The 23,970-nt window shown below is 39.9% G+C and overlaps 1 protein-coding gene across 1 annotated transcript in view; it reads right to left on the bottom strand.

Moving 5' to 3' along the window:
* Positions 1–23,970, bottom strand: part of DNAH6 (dynein axonemal heavy chain 6) — a gene marked incomplete at its 5' end in the record, with an annotated part of 237,936 nt that overhangs the window by 69,514 nt on the left and 144,452 nt on the right. The window contains 6 exons of the mRNA XM_080813644.1: positions 4,979–5,148; positions 8,718–8,853; positions 13,316–13,549; positions 15,035–15,214; positions 19,717–19,897; positions 22,185–22,252. Of these exons, the coding sequence (XP_080669770.1) occupies positions 4,979–5,148; positions 8,718–8,853; positions 13,316–13,549; positions 15,035–15,214; positions 19,717–19,897; positions 22,185–22,252 (969 nt within the window). The remainder of the gene's footprint in view (positions 1–4,978; positions 5,149–8,717; positions 8,854–13,315; positions 13,550–15,034; positions 15,215–19,716; positions 19,898–22,184; positions 22,253–23,970) is intronic.

Here is a 23,970-nt window from a genome sequence, read left to right as displayed (position 1 = left end):
TTTTGTTGCCATTGTTGCTGGGAGAGGGTACATCTCAACCTGGTTCAGGGTCATGGCCTTTGACTGCACCCTCCTGTGGCCAGTCTGGGAAAAGATGTTTACATGCCTGTCCACTTAAGTGAGGCTATAGTGTGGTACTAACTATAAAGGTGGCCTGGGCCAAAGGGCCAGCCCTGCAACAGGGCCAAGAGGGGTTGGAGCTTAGTTTTAGCTATGTCGTTGTGTGACTAAATGTAATTTCACCAGCAGTTTCTCATTATTATTTTGAAAAATATTTTTGATAGTATGATCTATTTATCTGCTTTTTACTTTGACAAAAAGTGCTTAGAGTTTATAGTAAATAACAATGTACAAAGCACCAGTAATTTATTTCTTGGGGCTGTTATGTACATATAAAAGTGGTAATGCACTCATGAAATGTTTTTGAACTCAAAATGTTGGAGAAATACTTCTTCCCACAGTTATGGTCTAGGGAGTTAGGCATTTCTTAAAGGCTACCCTCTGAAAATCCCATGTCTGGCTGCAGGATCAGAGATTTTCTAGTCTCTTCTCTCTTTATCACGAAGTCCTTTGGTAGGGGCTCCTCTCACTTTCTTTTTAAATTGAGTTTCCCAATTCTGACCTATGTGACTCCACTACGTCTTGCTTAGAACCGTTTTTGTGGCCTGTTATTTGATCCTTGACAGGCTTTGGCTGAGGCCTTCAGAGCATTCTTTTAGTTCCTCTTCCCTATCAGAATCCATAGGGAATTTTTTAATTCAGGTGAATACTGTTTTGAAGGTACTGATGGGCCGATAGCATACAAATTCACTCTTGAGAGACTCTGTGTTTGAGAATCCTCTATTGCTTTCATTGTGAGAAGAAGGTAAGCTTTAAACATTTGGGAATAATGACCCCTTGTTGATCCTTCCTGAGTGGTCAAACCTCATTTAAGTTAGAGTATATTAGATTAAGGGTAAAGACGTGGGGTGGCTGCCACATTGTGTGTTATATTAGAACACAAGTGTTCACACTTCTCATCACACCCACTTTTTTTTTTTTTAATTGTGGTAAAATAGATATAAAATTTAGCATCTTAACCACTTTAAGCATATAGTTCATAAGTGAAATTGCATTCTTATAACTGGTGTTTCCCAAATTGGAAAAGCTGTGCAATTGTTGCTCTGAGAAGATTTCATCCTGGGTGACTGTCTACACTGTGGTTTTCAACAGGGAAAAACCTGGCTCTCAAAGAGACTGCCACCTTCCCAAGGTAGAGGAAACCTGGACTGAAACACCAGAACTATTAAGATTAGGGTTCTCAGTAGATTTAGCCTTGAAAATCAACAAGGCTGCATGTGATGTGTCTTGATGTCCTCGTTCATCTGCTTTAAGAATGATAGTTTCTCTTTATATATGTTTAATCACATTAAAGGAGGCGTTCACAAAATATGGTTTCTGGATCAGCATCAGCATCATGTGGGAAGGTAGTAGAAATGCAGATTTTTAGCCTGTTGCCCAGACTTGCTGAATTAGAAACTCTGGGAAGTGGACCCAGGTCTCTGTGCTTTACGAAGCCCTCTAGATGATTCTGATGCACACCAAAGTTTGAGAACACTGGTATATAGGACTTTTCTTAGCTTTGGTGTGGTGATGAATTATTGTCTATCAGGAAATCTTTATTCATCTCTGATGTAAATGATAATTTCTTTTTTCTCTTTCTAGTTCACATTTCTAACAACCTTGTTCTGAACCGTTCTTAGGGCTGATGCCAAAGAAAGAATTGTTGGAATGACAGGCATTCTGCTTCCTGTTGCAGTTCTAATGACTCTACCACCTGGTTTACTTAAGTAAGTTTTACTTACTTAAAACTTTACTGGTTTTCATTTTAATTTAATTTTAAGTTTTTTTAAGTAGACTCCAGGACCAGCATGGAGTCCAATGTAGAGCTTGAACTCACAACCTATAGATCAAGACCTGAGCTGAGATTAAGAGTCAGATGCTCAACCAACTGAGCCACCCAGGCACTTATACTTAAGAGTTTTTTGAAATGAGGTTTCATCAGTAGGTCCAAACATGCTATTTATGAAGGAGGCTGAGTTTTATGCAAGCCTGCAGTATTTCACACAAGCCACTGTGCTGGAACATCCTCTTTCTTCCAAAGGAGCAAATGATTCTGCCATTTAGAAACACTGGATACCCAATGGGCTCTGCTTGTGAACAGACCTGGGAACAACAGTCTCTCATTGTACAGATCTTATATCTGGTTTTGTCCTTTTTCTAAGGCTTTCTCAGATTTTCTTTTTCTCTGGGCAGGGGAATCCAGATCTTTAGAACTTGCATTCTTTACTCTGGAACCCCAATTTCTTTAGCAAGTCATTCTCTGGAATCAGTATCATGGTAAGTGTTGTTCCCAAATGCGTTGATCAGTGTATCTCTTTGAGAGTAGGTGTAGCTGGGATAACATTGTCATGCTTGGCTCTTTTCTTCAGGGTGACTTTGTTGGTGGTCTTGACTGATTCTGGTCCCTGTCCTCTTTGGAGTCCATATCTAGCTCTTCATTTCTGAAACCTAATCCAAATTCCAGACTCCTCCATGTTGATTTATATAGCAAGTTTTATTTGGTAGTATAACACAAGGAAGGTCTTTGGTTGAATGTATTAATAAGAATTTTCAGTTAATCCTCTGTGAATTCAGTATGACTGTATCTGTCATTTGTAGATTTGACCACATTTACAGAACCGTCCTGGGACATTTTGTGAGAGCCCTGGTGTTCAAGAATGTAATTTTTTTTATTATGAAAATTTCAGGTACATATAAAGTCAGAGATTAATGAATTTGATGTTTTACCCAGTTTTAATATTTGCTAAGAAAAGGCCAATCTTGTTTCATTGATATACCCACCTATTCCCCCACTCCTTAGGATTTTTTTGAAGCAAATCTCATGTGTCATATTATCCCATCCTCAACATATGTCCCTATAGTATAAGGACTCTTTACAAAACATACAACCACGGTACCATAATGACGTCTAAATAATTAATAATTCCTTAACATCACCAAATATCTAGTCAGTTTTTACCTTCTCCTAATGAAACTATAAATGCCTGTGTGTGTGTTTAAATATAGTATATTTAAATCAGGATCTAAGTAAAATTTATATGTAGAGATCAATTGGTTTGTCTGTCTCTTTGGATCTATTAAGTTTCATCCTTCATCTCCTTTTCCCCCTTGCAAAAACAAACCAACCAACAGACAGACAAAATGTGGTGTTGTTGAAGAAGCCAAACTGCACGTCTGGCAAATTTTCTTAAGAGTCTCGAATTTCCTAGCCTCAATGTCTTAATCTTTATAACTCCTCCTTCTTTGGGGCTCTTGTTACTTAAGCATCCTTTCATCTTTTGTCAGCATCTAGTCTGGTAGCCATTGTCCCATAGTCACTGAAGATTTTCCACCTGGGTCATAGCCTTACTCTCCATTACATATCTATTCCAAAGATTTCTCAACTGTGTCCCAGGCACTGTCTTGCCACAGTACTACTTTAAACAACAGTCTCAATTGCATCCCTACCTCCTTTGTTCTTCTATTGCAATCATCTGTGGCTCAGGCCAACCCCACAACTTATGTGTTCCTACAGAGAAGGCAGAAAATCCTTCAACAGAGTATCAGTGTTTCCCAATTTTGCTTACACTTTCTTCAGTTAGTTTTCTCCTTCTCATTTCTCATAGGAACAACCATCATTTTTCTCCAGTGCCTCCTGAAACGCATCACTAGAATTATCATCAGAGACATCAGGAATTATATATAAAAACTGGAACTGTCTGCAATGCTTCATTCAGTCTATTGATAACTTAGGCTGTACTGAAATTTTATACCTCCTTGGTTTCCACGTCACTTTTTTCTCCTAGTGTTCTTTTTGCCCTGATGACTATTCCTTTTCATCCTTTCTTTCTGCCCTTTAAAAGTTGGTGCTCCTCAGGGTTTCATCCTTTATTCACCTGTCCTCTTATTTTATTATGCATTCTTCCTATGTGATTCTAACAACTCCCATGGTTTTAATTCCCAGCTCAATACTGATGACTCCCCAACTCCCTATTTCTAGCCTATATTTCTCTCTAGAGTTTCCTACCTACATATTAATTGGTCTCTAAACTGCTATCTACTCTGATAATTGGCAGGTACTGCAGACTCAGTGACATCTTTCTGTGACATGCTTCTCCTTTCACATTTGCTTAGTTGTTGATACAGCTATCCCCTATGGCACCCAAGCAGATATTGGGAGCCATACCAATTGTCTAATCTCCACATTCTTCTCCATCTCTTCAACCTACTACCTTTATCCTAATTCAGGCTGCTATAATTTCTTGTAGAGACCAGTCCAACAATCTTCAAACTGGCCTTGGTGACTATGGTTTTGTTCTCTTCAAATGCCTTCTTTCCATTGTTGCCAAGATCAGAAAGGCCCATCAATTCCCTGCTAATGCCACACCCCCAGCCCCCTTCAGACCACTGTCCTCTCTGGAGAGCACAAATCCTTAATGGTGCATGCTAGGAAAGGATAACCAGGTTCCTGGCTGGCTCTCTAGCCTTTTCTTTCTTCATTTTCTGTATTAAACACTATGTTCTATTAATAACACAGAGTCTCTATTTCTTTTTTTTTTTTTAAGATTTTATTTATTTATTTGACAGACAGAGATCACAAGTAGGCAGAGAGGCAGGCAGAGAGAGCGGAGGAAGCAGGCTCCCTGCTGAGCAGAGAGCCCGATGCGGGACTCGATCCCAGGACCCTGGGATCATGACCTGAGCCGAAAGCAGAGGCTTTAACCCACTGAGCCACCCAGGTTCCCCAGAGTCTCTATTTCTTAGAACCTTCTCCCAAACTTGACCATTGTTACTCTCTAAACAAATAAATCTAATCAGTTATGAATCATAATTGGCTGATGAACATTAGCAGGAATAACTATAACATAGTCCTTTAATTTAAAAAAAAAGATCCTACCTTCTCTTCTTTACAACATTTGATGAGAATTAGCTTTTGGAAAGAACTTAATACTGGATGCCAAGAATTATGGCTTTTGCTCTCTTTTTCTTGTGTCATGAGTTCCTCTTCCGCCTTCATTTTAGAATAGCCTTCCCATTCAGCTGGGTTAATGTAAGTCTCAAAAGATCCTGGAAACACAATTTAAAAAGATACTTTAATTAGAATTGGTTTGACTTTGAAATTAAATAAATATATTTGGTAATTTAAAAATCTCTACATTTACTATCTAAATCTAAATACATTTACTATCTAAAATTCTACATTTACTATTATTTACTACATGTAAATGTATTAATCCCCCCTGCCCAACCTAATTAAAAAGAATTTAAAATTGGGTCAGAAAACAAATTCAACAGCAAACCATTTACAAAAACCAAAGCTAAAACAAAAAAACAAAATAAACAAAGAGGTTAAAAATAAAAGGATGCATAAAGACACATTAATCAAATGTGAGCAGAAAGAAAATTGAAGTGATAAGAGTAACCATGAATAAATTAGAATTCAAGGCAAATATAATTAAAATGGGATGAAGTAGTTAATTAAAATACAAACCCCATAATAAAAACAATAAAACAAACCTATATGCGTCAGATAATAGTGTAAGAATACATCAAGCAATCACTGCTGGAGGTAGAGGAAAAATACAAAACATAGTAGTGGTCAGAAATAATACACAATTATCAGCCTATGACAGATGAAGCAAACTGAAAACTCTGGCAGATATAATTTGTACAATATAAATAATATGAATAAATCAATCTATCTATCTATCTATCTATCTATCTATCTATCTATCTATATATATATAACTTTATGCCCCAGTAAATGGAATATGTTGCTTCCTCTTCCCCACGGAATACTTATAAGAAATGGGCCTCACGTGAGGGTTAGGATCCCAGTGAGGCTTGAATTTCAAGCTAGAAAACCATTTTCTCCAGCTGGTCCCTACTGGGGTTCTCCTCTGAGGGTCTAATAATGGCAACTGAAGAGGAAGGGACGGTTAGAAATGTAGTGACAGTTGAGCCCATGGCCCTGGAGGAGTGTGCTCTTCTGTGAGACTTCTAGTTTCTATATGGAATACAGACAGTTACACGGTATGAGACCACAGGTCACAGCACATGATCGCTGTGGTGGTATTCTGAGGACTGGAGAGTAGAACCATCTCTTCTAAAAAGACTTCTTTTTCTGGAGGTTCTCATTTATTGTATAATCTCTAGGATTCTGGCTAATGAGAGAGGATAAGAGAATATATTTTAAATAACTCAATAGGACATGAAGCACTTAGAAACCATCAAAGACAAAAGATTAAGGCAATTAGGAAGTTTTGAAGGCAAGAATGACATTGGAATTAATTATTAAAGGTCATCTAAGGTCACCTGCAAAGATCTAGAGCTCACTTTTAGAACACAAGCCATCCTACCACACATGTACAAACCTTCACAATTGTGCAGGATTTCTGGAATAAACCCTGAAATTTAACAAATGAAAGCAGGAAAATTGTTATGAATAGCTGAAATTTTAGTCCCAACTGACAGGGACAACACCTGGTGCCTTTTGTCTAGATATTATGAATTGTGAATTATGAATATGAAACCACCTGAAGGCCAGAAAGAAGAAAAAAAAATGAAGCAAAGACAAAGGCTGCCAAGAAAAAAAATCTCTACAAAATAAGATGATAGAAGTAAGTCTATATAGATTGGGGCTTCTCAGTCTCACTACGATGGGCATTTGGGGCCAAGTGCTTATCTGTTCTGGAGGATTGTTCTAGCATTGCAGGACGTTTAGCCACATCCTTGGTTCTACCTCTGAGATGCCAGGACTACCACCCCAGACCATAATATCCAGACACTGCCAAATGTCCCCTGGGAGACAAAAACCTTTCCCAGTTGAGAGCCCCTAAAGTGGATCAATAACTCTAATAAATACTGAATTAAAACTTTCCTGTTAAAAAAAGAGCCTCTAAAGAGAGACTCTTGCACTATTCAAAACAACAAAATTCCACTAAAGATACACCAAAAACATGCTAATCACACAAAAGAGTTAAAAAAAATAGAGTATGGAAATACATAAAGGGGGAAAACTAACAAAGAGAATTGTGCTGTAATTACATTAATATTAGAAAATATATTTTAAGGCAAAAAATATTTAAAGTGGAATATTATTTAGTTTTTTTAAAATTTATTTATTTGAATGGGGTAGAGGCAGAGGGAGAAAGAGAGAGAGAAAATCTTCAAACAGACCCCACACTAACCGTCAAGCCCAACATGGGGCGTGATCTCATGAATGATGACAGAGTTGAACACTTAGTACCCACTGAGCCACCCAGGTGTACCTGGAGGAATATTATTTAATAAAAAAAGAATAATTTACTGGAAGATAATAATCCTAAGCCTATTTATACTGAATAGCATAGTTTCACAGGATATGATGGGAAAAATTTTGGAATTTCAAAGAGAAGTTGGCAATCATAGTTGTATACCTTGATACCTCTCTCAGAAACTGACAGATCAAGTATGAAAAACATTAATAAAATAAATACCACAATAAGTTTGGGCTAAATGTCACATATGGGATCTTTTTTTTTTTTAAGATTTTATTTATTTATTTGACAGGCAGAGATCACAAGTAGGCAGAGAGGATGGCAGAGAGAGAGGAGAAAGCAGGCTCCCCACTGAGCAGAGAACCCGATGTGGGGCTCGATCCCAGGACCCCGGGATCACGACCAGAGCCGAAGGCAGAGGCCTTAACCTACTGAACCACCCAGGCGCCCTTGGGATCTTCTTTTTAAGAAAACACACATGAAACATTTTATGAAGAGTGAAATCTAGATAAATTACAAAGAGAGACGCCTGGGTAACTCAGTGGGTTAAGCATCTGCCTTCAGCCAGGTCATGATCTCAGGGTCCTGGGATCGAGTCCTGCATCAGATTTCCTGCTCAGCAGGGAGCCTGCTTCTCCCTCTGCCAATCAGTACCCCTGCTTGTGCTTGTATACAAGTTTTCTCTCTGACAAATAAATAAAACCTTAAAAAAATTACAAAGAATCCATTTCATGCAACCCATGAGTATAATTTCCATAACATAATCAAATTATAAACAATAAAAACAGAGTTCCCCCAAATCCTAAATGTTTTCAAACTAAAAAGTGTACTTTTAGAACTGACAGGGCTACATTATTAAAACTTTGGGGGAAAATTAACATAGAATGTTATAATTCAGAGCACTACCTCTGGGGAAGAGGAAAAGGGTCCTGTGATGGAGAGGATTCTGGGAGGCTGGTACTATTCTAGTTTCTGATTTGGGTGGTGGCTCATAAACTGAGATCGAGTTGGATGCTTAACCAGCTGAGCCACCCAGATGCCCCAAGTTGTACCATTTTGATTTGTACACTTTTCCATATGTATGTAATCCTTCAGTGAAAAGTTAAGAAACAAAACAACAACCAGAAAACCTATGGGATGCAGCGAAGGTAATTCTTTGAGGTAAGTATATCCCCTTAAAATGAAGATAACAGTAAATATAAAATCTTGGAAATTCATGAGCCAAGCATTCAACTGGGAAAGCAAGTAGTTCACATTTTCTTAATAATGAAGAAATTTCCTAGTGAAAAATATTGATAGAGGTTAAGGGAAACATCAAAGTTTGGATTTACGAGCTTTTTTACAACTCCCCATAGCAGATCCTTTTTGACATATTACCTATTCGTACAGAAATAGGATGTAACAGTATATATTGTGTGAGTCCTTCAAAAACTCCAAACAATTCTTCTAAGTCACAGCACGCAAACCACATGGCAGGATGCAGCCAGGGAACGTCAGGCCTGGGTGGGCGTTCCTATTAGAAGACAGAAAGAAAATGAGTAATAATTCACAAAGACAGCCACAAAATAGGTTTTCTCCTTGTCTCAGTGAAAAAGCATGCTCCAACAGCGTGTTAAAAATAACTATTTGCCTAGGACAAGGAACTAGATAGGGTGAGACAGAAAGGATGTTGAATCAATTCTACCTGTAGACTTTTGCTCAGAAGTGCCGCTGGTGAAGGCTTTCCAGGTTGACATTTGCGGAAAGCAGTTCATCTGGTGAAGGGTTAACATTAAATGTGTGAAGTTGACTTCTAGCCTGTGTCCCAACTCCTCACACCAGTCTCTTCCCACCCTCCAGACAGTCTTACAGTGTTTTTTTCCCCATACAGACTAGCTTCATGGCACTATTCCATGGAGCACTTACATGTGGGTGAACAGTTTTAAAAGAGAGAAACAGCTGGGATCACAGACTGAAACTAATCCCTTGAAATTTCCTGAATATTTGCCCGAGGTTCCATACTACATTTTTAAGTAGATTTACTGAGACACAATTCACATACCGTGTCGTTCATCCATTTAAAGCATACAATCCAATGGCTTTTAGTAAATTTATAGACTGGTGCCACCATCACTACAGTGAATTTTAGAACATTTCCTCTTCTCAAAAAAACCCCAGGTATTCTTTAGCTACTATCCTCCTATCTTCCCATGCCCCCAGCCTAAACAACTACTAAACTGCTTTCTGTCTCTACAGATTTGTCTGTTCTGGAAACGTCATATAGATCAAATTTCATAATACGTGGTCTTTTGTGACTGCCTGCTTTTGCTTAGTTTAATGTTTTGAAGGTTTACTCATGTTGTGATACGTATCAGTACTTAATTCCTCTTTATGGTTGAATAATATTCTGTTGTGATTGAGTAGACAACATTTTGTTTATTCACTCATCAGTTGATGGACATTAGGGTTGTTTCCACCTTGTTGGTTACTATGAATAATGCCGCTAGGATATTCATGTCCAAATTTTTTGTGTGGATATGTTTTCATTTCTCTCTGATACACACCTGGGAGTTGAATTGCTGGGTGATATAGAAATTCTATATTTTGCTTGAGGAGCTGCCAGACCATTTTCCAAAGTAGCTGCAGCATTGTTTGTTCTAGTCAGCAGTTTATGATGGGACTGATTTCTCGACATCCTCACCAACACTGGTTATTATCTTTTTGATTCTAGCCATTCTAGTAGGGATGAATGCTATCTCCTTAAGGTTTGATTTGCATTTCCCTGACGAATAATGATCTTGAACATCTTTTCATGTGCTTATGTACATCTTCTTTGGAGAAATATTTATATAGGTGCTTTGTTTATTTTTAAATTGGGTCATTTGTCTTTTTATTGTGGAGCTGTAAGGGTTCTTTATATATTCCTGATACAAATCCTTTCTCAGATATGATTTGCAAATATTTTCTCCCATTCTGTGCATTGTCTTTTCATTTTCTTAAGTTTTCTTTAAAACAAAAGCATGTTTAATTTTTATAAAGTCCAATTTACCTAATTTTTCTTTTGTTGCTCATGCTTTTGGTATCATCTCTAAGGATCCATCGTAAAACATGCAGTCATGAACACTTCTTCCCATGTGCTCTAACAAGAGCTTTAGCTCTTATATTTAGCCTTTTGATACATTTTAAGTTATATATGGTGTGATATAAGGATCTAGTTTTACTGTTTTGTATGTGGCCCAGCTGGCCCACACCATTTGTTAAAAAGACTACTTTTCCCAATGAATTGTCTTGGCAACCTTATCAAAAATAGGTTGACTATAGACACATGCTTTTATTTCTAGACATTCATATTTTATTTCATTTATCCATTTGTCTTTGTGCTAGTATCATACGGTCTTGATTATTGCTGCTTTGTAGTGAGCTTTGGGATCTGGATCCTTTGCTATTCCATATGAACTTTAAACTCACTGATTTCTACAAAGAAGTCAGCTGGGATTCTGATGGGGATTTCACTGAGTCTGTAGATCACTTTGGGCAGTATTGCCATCCTAACAGTACTAAGCCTCTAATCCATGTTTGTGGGATTTTTTCCCCCACTTATTTCGGTCCTCAAATATCTTTCAACATGTTTTGTAGTTTTCAGAATATAAGTTTGAGCTTCTTTTGTTAAATTTCTTTCTATGTATTTCATTCTTTCTACTGCCATTGTAAATGGATTTTTTCTTAATTGCATTTTCATATTGTCCCTTGCAAGCATCTGTGAGAAATACAAATTAATTTTGTATAATGATCTTGTATCCTGCAAACTTGCTGAACTCATTTACTAATTTTAATACTTCAATTATTTTTTAGTAGGTCCCTTAGTATTTTCTATATACAAAATCTGGTCCTCTGCAAATAGAGGTACTTCTTCCTGTCTCATCTGGATGTCTTTTATTTGATTTTCTTGCCTAATTGAGCTAGCAAGGATCTCCAGTGCAATGCTGAAAAGAAATGGTTAGAACAGACATGCTAGTCTTGTTTCTGATCCTACAGAGAATGCACCCAGGCTTTCACCACCAAGTATGTTGTTACTGTGGATTTGTGCCCATGCCCTTTATCTAGTTGAGGGAGTTCTCTTCTATTTATAGTTTGTTGAGTGTTTTTATGATGAACAGGTGCTGGGTTTTGTCAAATGTTTTTTTCTGTGTCTACTAAGATGATCATGCAGTTTGCTTTTCTATTCTGTTGATTCTGTTGCTATGTAGCATTAGGATAAAAATGGAAAATACTAGTATTAAGATATTAGTAACTAAATAAAGTAACTAGATAAAAGATACCTTCACCTTCTAAATATATTTATAAAAAAAATAGCCAAGAATCATTCCAATTTCCTAATAATAGAAGAAAAGAAGGTTTAATAAAGAATTTGAGAAGTATCTTAAGATGATTTCTGACTAAGTTTTTGTTTGATGGTATTTAAAACATATTTTACATTTCTTTTCAAAATATGTGGCTCATGAGAAGTAGCAGGTAGTACTGGAATGGACATGGGCTTTGGAAGCTCAGGTTTGAATCAGTTTCTGTCATGTGTTAGTTACCTGATTCTGGAAAGTTCTTTAACATCTTCAAGCATCTGCTCGAGAAAACTGTAAATAAGGCTGTTAACAGAATGCTGTGAGAAGGATGATAAAGCACTGGGAAGAGCCTGGCTGAGTGACCCACTAATAGTCAGCAACAGAGTGAAGCGGGTAAGAGGCAGGCTCTACAGACTGACTTGAGGGTTCCAGCACTGGCTCCAAACCCTATAAAGTATGTGAACATGAAAAGTTATTTAATCTCTGTGCCTAATTGTCTATCTGCAGGCTAGAGATAAAATTAGGAACTCACATAAGAAGAATACTGAAAGAGATAAATGAGCTGTTAAACTCTATTAAACACATAGCAAGGGGCTCCTGGGTGGCTCAGTGGGTTAAAACCTCAGCCTTCTGCTCAGGTCATGATCCCAGGGTCCTGGGATCAAGCCCCACATAGGGCTCTCTGCTCAGCGGGGAGCCTGCTTCCTCCTCTCTCTCTCAATCTCTCTGCCTGCCTCTCTGCCTACTTGTGATCTGTCCATCAAATAAATAAATAAAAATTTAAAAAAACATAGCAAGCCCTTTTAAGTGTGAATTGTGATTATGAAGTTAAGATTGCTTTAAGCAAGGATTAATAGAATATGCACGTGTGCAAGATGGGTGGGGATTGGGAAGGAAGGATGTCTGGTGGAGAGGTCCTGTCTGGGCTTGTCCTGGGAACATAGGGCACTGAGAGTCAAATAAAAAAGGCATGAAGTCCAACCTCTCAGTGATATGCAGAGGCTCAAATAGTGGCGTCTGCAAAGACCAAAGACGGGGCTCAAGATGGGCATCTAGAGTGGGGCTAAGCTGGAACTGTAGGTAAGAGTTGTGGGGGTGCTGTTGCTCACTTCTGTGGGCTACCCGATTTGTGGTGTGTGGGTGAGGTAGACTAGTTTAAGGGGCTGGGGCAAGTTTGACAAAAGGATGAACACAAAGAAGGAAACTGCAGGAGAGCTCGTATTACAGTATTCCAGAAGGCGGCAGGTCAGTCATATTAGTTACTGTGCTTTATAATGAAAGATGTGTCCAAGCAAGAGGGAGTCATGTTTTCCCAAACAGTATTGCCAAGTCTGTGAATTACAACATTGATTGAATTTTAATTCTTCATATTTGTAAGATGGTCAACTTTTCAAAACATGCTCACATCTACTAGCCCATTGGTTACTCCCAACATCCCTTTTGTATAGGTGAGGACAGCGCTGCCTAAAGGGCTACATTTACCGACCTTGCCCAGCTACTGGAGATGGAGCTAAGTGACAGCCTGGCTCCTAGGCCCCCAGAGCCTGCCCCACCAGGCCATACAGCCAAATGTATCACCTTCAGCCACTGCAGACCACTGGTAGGTGCTTGTGGGCCCTATATAGAATAACATTTACAATCTAAACTTGAGATAGGTACCTTTTCTAATCCTGCAGAACCCCGGAGAAAGAAATTCCATTCAGCATCAGTTAAGTTTTCTTGCTGACGCATGATCTCAACACAGAGCATAAAGCTATAGATGAGCTTATGTTGTTCAAAAAGTCCTCTCGAAACATTGACATAAGCGGTTAGAAGAGTTTGTTCCAGCAGTATTTCCAAGCGCTGCTGCAGATCATCAGTCTTTAGAGAAGTTTCAATTGTTGTGTTGAACAACTGTGGGAAAGAGAGCACTGTCAATGTCTCTGACTTAATTCAATTTCTGTGGAGAAAAAAAAAAAAAAATCCCTGCTCTTCACTCCTTCGCTTCCGGGCCCTGTAGTCAGTGGGTAAATAGCAGCACAAGAGAGGACTACTGTACTATGAAAATGTCCAGAATTCATCCCCAAATTGATAAGTGTTATTTATTTTCTGCATTCCCTTTCCTCTCCCCATTTTTCAGAAATGAACCATTGCTGAACTCTTGACAGTATTCAGAAAGTATCATCTTGATGTGAGGCGGAACACAGGACAATAAAGGTGAGCTGGCACCACCAGTTTTTTCATATCCTTAACTCGGATTTGATAATCATTTTGGGGTAAGAGACATAAGGGCAAGGTAAGGTCATATGCTTTTCTTGGCTCTCGCCCAAGATCACTGTTAGGTTGTGGGACCAATGTGTTAGAATTTTCTCCACAATTTAAGGGAAAGCCCTTGTTAATTCTCCCCAAAGTTTGGTTGACAAAGGGAAACGGAGGTGTTATTTAACACGCTTAGAAGAAAAGAGGATTGAGCTTTCTTTAACAACCTGACAAGAAGCAGAGAAGTTCAAAATCCCATGAAGATGTGATGCTTAGTGCCAAAATAAAACATGGTGAACCCTGACACCACCGGTAGCTGAGAGAAACCTTGTGGTGGACAGAGTGCGCTACCGGGGATGCTCGGTAAGTTCTGTTCTATAAGGGGTGATGCAAACTTGCTGTCTCCCCTGGAAATCTTCAGGTAAATTGACACTGCTTGCTGAAGCTTTGTGATATTGCATTTGCTCTTGGGAGAGATGGACTGCTGCCACAAAGGGGAAGTGAAAGTATCCTACTCACGAGAAATCTGATGAGATTCAACAGTGAATATGAGATGAAGAAGAGAGACCGTGCAAAAAACAAAAGTCTCACTGTAACATGGGGGGAGTGGGAAGGAACCAAGGACGGGAGAGCAGGGCATGTACGATTTGTCTAAAACAAGTTGGGGAGGTGCGGTGAGGGATTGGGATAGCCTATTGTATAGAAAGTTCTGGGGGATAAAAGACACAGAAAACAATTTGCTTAAGGTCAGTGCTGTCAGAAACTTGAGATACAGCACAGAAAAATCTAACAGTGGAAAGGAAGTTGGATTACTATAGAGATGGTATAAACAAACAGCATGGGACTGTGACTCTTAAAAGGAAAAAAGAAAGGCAGGCAAGAAGGAAAACCAACAAGCTAGTTAGCCGAGGAAGCCAAAAGAAAATCTTTCTTTTCTTCCTCTGCAGTTTTCTGTGCATACTGGACACCTGAGTGTTGAGAACACATGGCAGATGGAGGCGCTCTTGAACAGGTAAGTCCGAACTCCTAGGGGGTCTTACTTGATAACTAGACTCACAAACTGTCTGAGGCAAAAGTAACTCAATGGGGTTTAAAGGGAAGCCAAAGAAATAAAGTTCACTGACAAAACAACACACTTACCTGTTTAAAGTATTTTAACGAATACTGGTACATAGGATCTATTTCTGAGAGGCTCGCAATAACAAAGTACATGACGGAGCCTTGAGTGGCTACTGGGCGGTACTTCTCGCGAGCGACATTGATCATCATCTCAGTGGACTCAGCTTCCTTTAGTCTGACTTTAATGGCACCAGAAGTGATCTGAATTAAGATATGAAAACAAAAACAAAAAACAAAAAACAAAACAAAACAAACAAACAAAAAAGATATGAAAACAAGTTCTTAAGGATCCCTTTAGAAAGAAAAAAAATGGTAGGAGTTTTGGAGTATATCCAGTTAGGTCTAGGAAAGAAATCAGGATACAGTGAATTAACGATTATCATAATGAGGAGGTCCCCAGATAGAACGACTGAATCTCAGGACTCCATGACCTTCTGTCTGAGTGACACCTTTTTCCTTCCAGAACGTGGAACAGGCAGACAGAACAGGTGACACAAGAAGCCCTGACAAGCTGGAGCAGTACTTCCCTGAGACTTGACTCTGAGTAACTTCTGGAAGGGAAGCACTAACACAGCACTCCCAGTTGCTCCCTGACGTCCCCATGAGCAGCGCTCACATGATGTAGGGTTCGCATAACGGAAGAAGGTATGAAGCAAGAAGGGGCATCCACAAAACTGCCCCAAGGAGGAGGGTGGAGAGAGGGTGCAAGGAAGTGGTATCACATTCTACTTTGGAGTAACATGGAAGACTAAGATTCTCTTTCTTTCCCTAGTGTTCCCAGGTATAGACAAAGGGCAACCTGGGGATAGGGTTTGTTTGTGAAGGGTTGTTGTGAAGGGTTATAAAGCTAAGTTGTTGGAGATAGTTGCAAGGTCTTTTGGTTTTCTGTTTTCGATTAGTGGTTCTGGGGAGCCTTTTGGCCAATGGGCTTTCTAAGGTTCCCTTCTTTGGCTCCCTTGTTTCTCTATATTGCTGCCTGTCTATCCTTTTCTCCCAACCCCCATTTCTTTCAGCTGGATAATCCTGGGTTGGGAGTTTGTTTCTAGAAAGTCAAAAGGTCTAGGGCAGGGGCCATGAAAAATCACTGTGGGAACTGCTGTTCGGTATTGGCTCTATTGAAAGGAGAGCTCAAAGGGGGTCTGAACAAGCTTTCTGTCTATACCCCACTGCCCAATAGAAAAATAATGTGAGCCACATATATAATTCTATCTTTTCTAGGTTTATTGAAAGTAAAGGAAACAAGTGAAATTAATTTTAGCAATAACTTTATTCAGCCCAATAGAATCCAATATATGTTTTTTATATTAGCATATAATCCATTTAAAAATTACTGAGATTTTTAACTTTTTTTTTTTTATTAAGTCTTTGAAATCTGGTGTGTATTTTATACTAACAACACATCTTAATTCAGGCTAGCCACATTTCAGGTGCTCAATAGCCCCATGTGGCTAGTGGCTAAGTTCTAGACTGTCAACCCCTGTCCTCCAAGAGAGGGAAGGGGGGGACTCAGAGATTTTTCCAGGAAATCAAAGGCTCAAACTCTCTGTATTGACCATGTAGAAGCCTAAGGGGACAAAAAAGGGTAGAGTTGAGTGGAAGACCTCAGTCTCAATACTGGACTCAACTAAAGCATTTACATATGAGTAGGAAAAAGGAAGTTGATATGGGAGTAGTTGGACCAAAGAGACCCACCTGCAAACAATTCTTTATTCTTTGGAGGACCCCAAGTCCCTGATAATGAAGAATCTAGGGCTAAAGAGAAAACAAAGTGGACTACTTTCTTCTTTTTGCCAGAGAACACTATACTATATATCTCAGTTGAGCTTAGTAACTACTTATAGATATTATCCCCAAGAGACTTGAGACCTCAGCAATGATTAGGGAATATGACATATATTTAAAAATGAGGGCACCTGTCAGGCTTAGTCAGAAGAGCATGTGGCTCTTGATTTCAGGATTGTGGGTTCAAGCCCATGTTAGGGGTAGAGATAATTAAAAAAAATAAAATGAGGGCTCTGGGAGTTTAAGGGAGTACAAAGTATAGGCAGGAAGTGGCAGGAAATACAGGCCAGGAATAATCAGTCCTATCTCCACCTGATAGAAAGGATATCTTTAAGGCAACTACCTGCAGACACCGAAACCCACTTACAGAGAAAGAAGGCAGTCAGAACACATGTATCTATTTTATGCCCTACTGACATCATGATACAATTATAGTAAAGGGATTTTTAAAAACAGTGCAAACCCACAAAGATAGGAAGAACGGAAGAGGAAATATCAATAAAATTTTGAGAACTGGAAAGCAGAGAGTAGAGTGGTAATGACTTAGCAGATTCAGGAAAATAGATTCCAAAGCTGGCAAAGGAGAAAGCCGACAGTGACCCAATGTGTAAAGTAGAATCCCCTTCAAAGCCTTAAGAATTAGTGGCATCCCACCGCAAGTGGGAAGGGCCTAAAATAAGAATTGGTTGATAGACTCCCAAGTCATCTCCCCACCAGTCAGGGGATGTCCTTTCCCCACCCTGACTGAAAAATTTAAGTTTCATCCCTGGGGAAATTAAAAGAGAGGATTTTTTGATGGAAGGAAGACAGGGACAGTTGAGGACACGGTACCATAATGAAAACAAAGAGATTAGGTAAATGTATGCACAATGGATGCTGACACCCTAGCTCTTCTCCTGTCCTCAGCCCCCTAAAATACTTGCACCCAGATCTTCATACTTCCAGGCAATGTAAACACTGGATGTTTAACTGTAATCAGGATATGAGTACAGTGGCAGTCTAGGGGATGGAAAGAGGGTGTGTGTGTGTGTGTGTATGTATGTATGTATGTATGTATGTGAGTGGTAAAAGTATAGACAACAGTGAATGTATAAAAGAAAAACTCAGAAAGTAGCAATATGAGTCTCTGATTTAGAGAAAAGATGTCAAACCCCAAATAATCAAAACAAAAAAGATGAACATAGTTGTTTTTATGGAGGAAGTCATTAGTGGTAGTGGTGGTGGTGGTGGGCAGAGAGAAAGCAGGGAATGCTATCACAAACCTTGTACAAATACTTCATTCTTTTTTTTTTTTTTAAGGATTTTATTTATTTGACAGACAGAGATCTCAAGTAGGCAGAGAGGCAGGCAGAGAGAGAGGAAGGGAAGCAAGCTCCCTGCTGAGCAGAGAGCCCGATGTGAGGCTTGATTCCAAGACTCTGGGATCATGACCTGAGCCGAAGGCAGAGGCTTAACCCACTGAGCCACCCAGGCGCCCCAAATATTTCATTCCTTAAGCAATTTGCATGTAAAGCTTTGTTTGTTTATTTAGAGAGCATAAGCAGGAGGAGCAGAGGGAGAGAGAGAGAGAATCTGAAGCACACTCAGCGCTAAGTGTGGAGCCCAGCGTGGGGCCCAATCCCACGACCCTGAGATCATGACCTGAGATGAAACCAAGAGTCTGACGCTTAACCGACTGTGCCACCCAGGTGCCCCATATGTAAAGTTTTGATAAAAAATAATAATAATAAATGGGTTAACCATCGACTTCCAGAAGCTAAAAACCAAGGAAGAATGAATGGAAAGAGGATAAAGAGACTGACAAACAAGCGGAGACAGAAAAGAAATGGGAGACCCAGAATTACTTATTATTGTTTAAATACTGAGATCTCAAGAGCTATAGGCTATAAAGAAGTATCATTTTCGATGTCAATGAAAGATAAAGAACATAACCTTCTGTACTCCATGTCAAAGAGACTTTCTCTTTCTCATGAATGGATGAAAATCATTTTCTAGGCTGTATTCACAGTATACTTTTAAAGTTATGGTTTGAATTGAATGAGAAACAATTTAGTACAAGAACTGAATGAATTGAATTGAATTGAATTGAATTGACTGAGAAACAATTTAGTACAAGATTATGTGTTTAACTTTATTGTACTATCATGACATTTTTACTGAGCACCAGTTATGTACAGGGCACCATGGTTAGCCCTTGGAGGAGGTATCTCAAGCTGAGCTAGTCACAGACTCAACACTGAATTGAACAGGCTAACATGAGATTTAAGACATGGGATTGGATAATGGTGACATAAGGTAAACAACGTCAAGGGTTGTGAGAGGGTCAGGTAAGTTGCTACAGGCGTTTCGAGGAGGAGATTAGTTTCAGCTGGGCATACCAGGGAGGCTTCCTGAAGGAGGTGATATTAATGTGACTATAACTGCTTTTCCTTTCAACTTGTATCCTGTCCCAGTTCTTTACATTACATGCTTGATTCAAAAAATGCAGACAAGGGACGCCTGGGTGGCTCAGTCAGTTAAGACGCTGCCTTCAGTTCAGATCCCAGAGTCCTGGGATCAAGTCCCACATTGGGCTCCTTCCTCAATAGGGAGCCTGCTTCTCTCTCTACCTTGCCTGCCACTCCGCCTGCTTTTGCGCGCGCATGCGCTCTCTATCTCTCTCTCTCTCTCTCTGACAAATAAATAAATAAATAAATAAAATCTTAAAAAGAAATGCAGACAAGAGGAACAGTTGTCTACAATTTATCTCCTCTTCCACTGGGGGGTGAAGGGCCTGCCAGCTGGGCTCACTCTTGAGCCACCCAGGCAGCCCAGGTGTGGCTGCCATTCTTGCTGTAAAAGACTTTGTAGGACCTCAAAAGAGACATTTGTAACTTCTGAAGCAACACACTTTCTATAAATACTAAAAATATTTTACTTGCCTTTGAATCCTGGAGTGTGTCAATAAGTTCTTCATTGTCCAGAATATTTCCTTCAGATGTAAAGAGCATTCTCAGGATTTTCTCCTCGATAGTTTTCAGCTGGTTTTTGTCAGCGTTGATCCTCACAATGAGCTTGATTCTTTGTTCTTCCAACTCGGGTTTTTCGAGTCGTACCACATCACTGGAACCAAAGTTTGCATACTTAAATTATGGCTTTATCAGTGCCCTGAAGTTGCTTCTATTTTTCTTTGCTACTCAGCTGGGTAGTAATGCCACTAGCCAAGTCCTAGTGCATAAGGCCCCTCTTTTGCTGGGTTTGCACGGTGGCTAATCAGTGAATGACATGTTAGTTCTGATTCTTTATCTTGTATTTAAAAACTGACACCCTACCATAGTCCCCATAGCTTCTGCTCATCTTCTCTTCGGAAAACCTGCACAGTGCTTGATCTTCCGAATCATTCAATTTCTGTTTCTAATGCTTACTTGTGCCAGGCTGAAAATGGTGCCTGGAACATTCTTTTTATAGGAGATCCATGAAGCGAGTCTTGCCTGAGTCTAATAAAGGGGCCTCACCAGCTCCACCCCTGTCTAAACATGTGAACTTAGATCTCCCTTCACTTGTGCTTTCCCAATTTGCTCCCAGCCCTGTGTTTGCAGGAACTAATCTTTATTAAGCATCACTCTGTGCCAGGCACCCCTCTCAGAATTTTATGTGGATTTTCTTGGAATTCTCTGAATGTTCCTGTGAGGTGGGCACTGCAGCTGAGGGAACAGATCCTAGTGGGTCACCTCCTGAGCTCACATGGCTCTGAGAGGCAGAGCTGGGCTGGCACCTGGCTTCGCTGACTCCAGGGCTCATGCTTTACCCACTAGGAAGAATGGCTTCGTCATTCATTTGTTACGTACAAACCGAGTTCAGAAACTTTAAAAGTTATTATATGAACACCATAAGAAATCATCATCTCAAGTCCCCTTGTTTAAATAATTTTTCCAGAAGAGAGGAGTATAAACTAGAACCCAGAGATTCTGTACTCTACACCGGAGGCTCAACATTCTTACTTCCGGGGCACTTGTCTGTGTCCCCACAGTCTAACATGCTCACATGTGATGCAACTAAGCGCAACTCTTCACGGGAGCGCACTGGTATGAAACGGTTCAGCCATGTTCTTAGAACATGTCTGTAAAATGTGCTGAAATACCCTTTGTCTGGAAGAGGTTAGCTTAGCAAAAGTTATACAAGTTAGCAGCTGCAAGAATAGATTCCTAAAATAAACAAGGAAAACAAGACTTAAACTCAGTGATAATAGTAATAAATCAAGATGATCTTGACCCAATTTTGACTTGACTCAAAGAACTTGACAACTTACTTTGAACATGGGTCTAAATAATCTTTTCCTTTAGCATTAATGTATGTACACACACACACACACACACACACACTCATATACATACATATACATATCTACCCTACACACACATATAATGAATTTTTAACCATATAATTGTTATTACTTCAATAAATCCTTAATTTTTTTTTTTAATCTCATAAGCCTCTTGGCTAATTCTGATAATTACCATCAACAATTCATAATCTCAATTTTGGGAAGTAGACATTTAATCACAGAGTATGCTGAAGGAGGGTATTTAATTTTTTGAGGTGACAAAGGTAGGTCAATTAAGTACACCAAGAAAACACCTGTAGACAAGTAAAACAGGAAAGCTATATTTGGGAGTTTTTCTCACAGGTATGGAGGAAAGCATCTCAAGGAATCACAGGACGACAGACTTCATTCACTTGACCAAGATTGGAAACCCCAGTGAAGGGGAAGAGGCAGGGCCGGGCTGAAGGCCTGGCCCAAATCATGGTTGAGAATTAAGGGTATATCCTGGATCTCCTTGAGAAGACTGTGAGCAAGTCTGGCAGCTAGAGAAGTGAGAAGAGATGAAGAACCTGGTCATTTACTTACTATCATCTTTATGACTGAGGACTCATGAGTGGTGCTTTCACACATTAAAATGTTTTCTTTGTGCAACAACGTGGATGGAACTAGAGCGTATTATGCTGAGCGAAATAAGTCAATTAGAGAAAGACAATTGTCATGTGATCTCTCTGATATGAGGAATTTGAGAGGTTGGGGGCAGTCGCAGCGGGTAGGGAAGGAAAAAAATGAAACAAGATGGGATCAGGAGGGAGACAAACTATAAGAGACTCTTATCTCACAAAATAAACTGAGGGTTGCTGGGGGGTGGGGGGATAGGGTGAGGGTGGCTGGATTATGGATATTGGGGAGGGTATGTGCTATGGTGAGTGTTGTGAAATGTGTAAGCCTGATGATTCACAGACCTGTACCCCTGGGGCAAATAATACATTTTATGTTAATAAAAATAATTTAAAAAATGTTTTCGTTGTCACGATTGCTAAACAAAATATTAGGAAACTTTGCTCCTCCTCCCCCACCTTTTTTTACCTTAACAGTTGATCCTCTAGACCTGATTTGGTTACGGTGAAATTGATAATAGTAACTTTAATGCACACCTGAAAGAAAACCATAGATTTACATAAAAATGCTTAAGTTCAGACAGGTAAAATAAGTGTTTTCTTTAGTAGAACAGGGCCCATTATTACCCAGCTGGATGTCCCTCAGGTCTAGTTGTGAACAAACCCACACCCCCACACCCCCACCACCCATACCGTGTCTTACAGTATCCTAATGTGATTTTCCCTGCAGTACAAGTGACACCCCGTCCCTCACAGGCCATAGTTATAGATCCTACATGGTGCTTTAAGGAAAGGTGAGCCAGCAGAGGGTTAGAAAGATTGGGTTCTGATTCCAGGTACACCCTTTAGTGCATGTTGGACAAGACACTCATTCCTGCTAAGCTTCAGTTCCTGAGATTTAAAAATTGGGATGGTAATCGTTATAACCACAGGGTATTTGTGAAGAACAAATTAGGTACCAATATCACTCAGAGTCACATGTACATAGTTTGTCCTAGTTGAAAAGAAGTGATGACTGATAATAAATAGGGCTTTATATATATATTATGTCACTGTAATATTTTTATGAAAAAAAGGTTGCTATAGTATTCTGACATTACTCGAATAAGTTAACAGCAAAAAAAAAAAAGTGTTTGAACATCCCATATTTTACATGTTATTCTTATTTAATCTTCACAACGGATCCCTGAAGTCGGCTTTATCTCCACTTTTTGGTTAATTGACTTGAGGATCCAGGACAAGGAATAAGTAAGCTGCAGTCACAGAGCTGGTGCTGGGTAAGGTGTGCGATGCTCCCTCCCGAAATATGCATAAGTGAGATGGTTGTAAGTTGTCGGTGCATTGGTCACTTTTCTAAACTTCACCATGGATCTTGGGACGTGAGCTCTGGCAGTGGCTGTGAAAATTATACCCCTCAAGGCTGACCTGGGCTTTAGTGGCATTTCCCTCCTCTTATTCCAGAAGTGTACCCACTTCATCTAACCTGAGCACATTGAGTGAAGACAGGCAGCTGTCAGAAAATAAGCAACTCAACGGAAAATGACACCATTTGGAATGGTATATGCAAGGATTTTATTTTGGGGGGATGGGAGGAGAGGTGAAGGAGTAAGTTCTGATTTGTGAAGTTCCTTCCCTCAGTGTGTGGGCCCTGTTGGAGAAGGGGAGACCTGCCATGCTGGGAAAACCTGTGGAGTGCAGCCATGCCTGGAGCTGTGGCAGCACCGAGGGACTGTGGGGGACAAGCGACCCCCTGTGACCCCGTGCAGGAAGGGAGAAAGGAGACCCAGCAGACTTCATTTCCATTGCAGCTGCCTTGGGCTCCGCAGCACAAGAGTAGTTCTTCCGATCCTATCTTGGCTCAGGGACATGTGTGCGGAAGTAAGGTTCACAGAGATCCCCTCAAGGCCTAAGGGCATGCGGGAGGACAAGATGCCCCCTCCTCCAGAACACTTAGTACAAGCACACTGAATGTGTGAACATGATTCTCCAATGGTGCCAGTCACCAGAGTTTTCAAGCCAGCAACTTCTTTATTTGGGGCTGTAGGCCACGGGCATTTGCAAATGTTAATACTGGCATGTCTGCCTCTCCCCCACAGACTTTCCGTGAAGCTCTGTTTCATTTATGGGCCACAGCAAAAGGGGCACAAATGGCCTTGAGCTGCAAGAGGGAGAAGAACGAGAAGGGAGAGCTGCTCTGGGTCGTGCAAACAGCTGTGGGCTGGGAGGGAGATGGAGAGAGCGCTGAAGAGGTGCCC

The sequence above is a fragment of the Martes martes genome, assembly GCF_963455335.1.
Source record: "Martes martes genome assembly, chromosome: 9".
In the NCBI taxonomy this organism is placed as follows: Eukaryota; Metazoa; Chordata; class Mammalia; order Carnivora; family Mustelidae; genus Martes; species Martes martes.
This window is presented reverse-complemented; position numbering and strand designations above follow the sequence as displayed.